Source organism: Bubalus bubalis, chromosome 11 (assembly GCF_019923935.1).
Source record: "Bubalus bubalis isolate 160015118507 breed Murrah chromosome 11, NDDB_SH_1, whole genome shotgun sequence".
Classification (NCBI taxonomy): Eukaryota; Metazoa; Chordata; class Mammalia; order Artiodactyla; family Bovidae; genus Bubalus; species Bubalus bubalis.
This window is the reverse complement of record NC_059167.1, coordinates 76,325,471-76,327,527: the sequence shown is the minus strand read 5'-3', so window position 1 is coordinate 76,327,527 and position 2,057 is coordinate 76,325,471. Positions and strand designations below refer to the sequence as shown.

Genomic DNA, 2,057 nt, shown 5'->3' with positions numbered 1-2,057 from the left:
TATTTGCCATGAAGTGATAGAACTGGGTGCCATGATCTTAGTTTTTTGAAAGTTGAGTTTTAAGCCAGCTTTTTCACTCTCCTCTTTCACTTTCATCAAGAGGCTGTTTAGTTCCTCTTTGCTTTCTGCTTAAGGGTGGTGTCATCTGCATATCTGAGGTTATTGGCATTTCTCCTGGCAATCTTGATTTTGGCTTGTGATTCATCCAGCCTGGCATTTTGCATGATGTACTCTGAATATAAGTTTAATAAACAGGGTGACAATATATGCCTTGATATACTCCTTTTCCAATTTGGAACCAGTCTGTTGTTCCATGTCTGGTTCCAACTGTTGCTTAAATTTGCAAACTGAGAAGTTGACTTAGAAACTTAGAAACTAAGCAATTGACATCTGGGTTATATATGTTTTTTTCCTGGAAAAATATAAGAGAATGTCTGGCATTTTCCAGTTTCCATACAGTACACACAGGAACACTAAAACAATAAAGCCTAGTACAAATGATTTATGTAAATTCTGGTGCCATCTTATTTGTTATTTGCTTCATTGAAATGCAACCTAAAATATTTTAGGGAATATAGGAAACACTTTTTTCTCAAATTTATTAAAACCATTAATGTCTGAAATTTTATATTCCTATATGTCCTACATATATATAGATTCTAGTTCTTGAGAGGCTTTCTTTGACCAAATATCACACTCCTAAACAGTTTTCTCAGGGCCTCCTTCATTTCCTTATTCCGGAGGCTGTAGATCAAGGGATTGAAAAATGGAGTCATCACAGAATAAAATAAGGTCACGATTTTCTGAATTCCTGCTGGATTGCCTGCAGTTGGGCTCACATACATCACCATGATGGAGCCATAGAACAGAGACACCACAGCCAGATGGGAACCACAGGTAGAGAAAGCCTTATGCCGGCCTTCTGCAGAGGGGACCCTAAGCACAGCTCTGATCACCAGGGTGTAGGAGCTGGTAATGAACAGGAAAGTGGAAAAAATTAGGACCGAGTTAAAGGTGGCACAGATAATCTCAGTGGCAGGAGCTGGCACACAAGACAACTTCATAAGGGGTCCTGGGTCACATAGGAAGTGATCAATAGTATTGGGGCCACAAAAAGGAAGCTGGGAGATGAGATAAACTGGGAGGAGAAAACAGGAAAAGCCACACACCCAGCAGCAGGCTCCCATTCTGATGCAGCGTTGCACCGGCATGACAGTGGGGTAGTGAAGGGGCCTGCAGATGGCAAGGTACCTGTCAAAGGCCATGGCAGACAGGAAGAAGGTCTCAGTGGTGCCCATGGAGAAGAAGAAGTAGAACTGGAGGAAGCAGCCAGAGAAGGAGATGGTCTTGGTCTCAGAGAGAAAGTTGGCTAGCATACTGGGGACAGTAGAAGTGACATACCACATCTCCAGGAAGGAAAAATTGGCCAGCAGGATGTACATGGGGGTGTGGAGATGGTGGTCCCACCACACTGCACAGATAATGCACAAATTTCCAGTTAGTGTCAACACATAGATCACAGAGAAGAGTGAGAAGAGGAAGATCTGAACCTCCCAGGTACAAGGGAATCCAAGGAGAATGAATTCACTCACAGGGTCAGAGTGATTATTTCCTTCCAGGTTTTTCATTTTTTTTTTTTTCTCTCCAGAAAACTGCAACAACAAGACATTATCATGTTACAAATGATTTTACAGAAGTTTTCTCATTAAGATGTTCTCTGAACTTCTTTACAATTCAATAAGCAGCATAATTTTAGATTGCTTAAAGATTTCCAGCATTCTTTGCCCCAGTGTGATACTGGGAAGAAACAGGGAATTTGGAGGTCGTTTGTTTATTATTGCTTTATCTTCATGATCACCATGCCCATCATGGTCCATTGAATACCTGCCTCTGTGTAATGTCCTCAGCACTACATAAACCAAAATAGGTAGTCCTTGCCATTCAGAGGCTTTCAACCTGGTTCAGAAACAACCACCTGGGCCAAACCTATATAAGAAGAAATGGAGTTTTCATTGTTGTTCAGTCAGTAGGTCACGTACAACTCTTTGTGACCCCAT

General features: G+C 41.5%; 1 protein-coding gene across 1 annotated transcript; it reads right to left on the bottom strand.

Annotated features, from left to right (window-relative positions):
- Positions 1 to 659: 659 nt before the first annotated feature.
- LOC102406243 (olfactory receptor 11H6-like) lies at positions 660 to 1,628 on the bottom strand. Its single transcript, XM_006075578.3, has one exon. It carries the CDS (start codon positions 1,626 to 1,628, stop codon positions 660 to 662), a length of 969 nt encoding a protein of 322 aa, XP_006075640.3.
- Between the last annotated feature and the right edge of the window lie 429 nt (positions 1,629 to 2,057).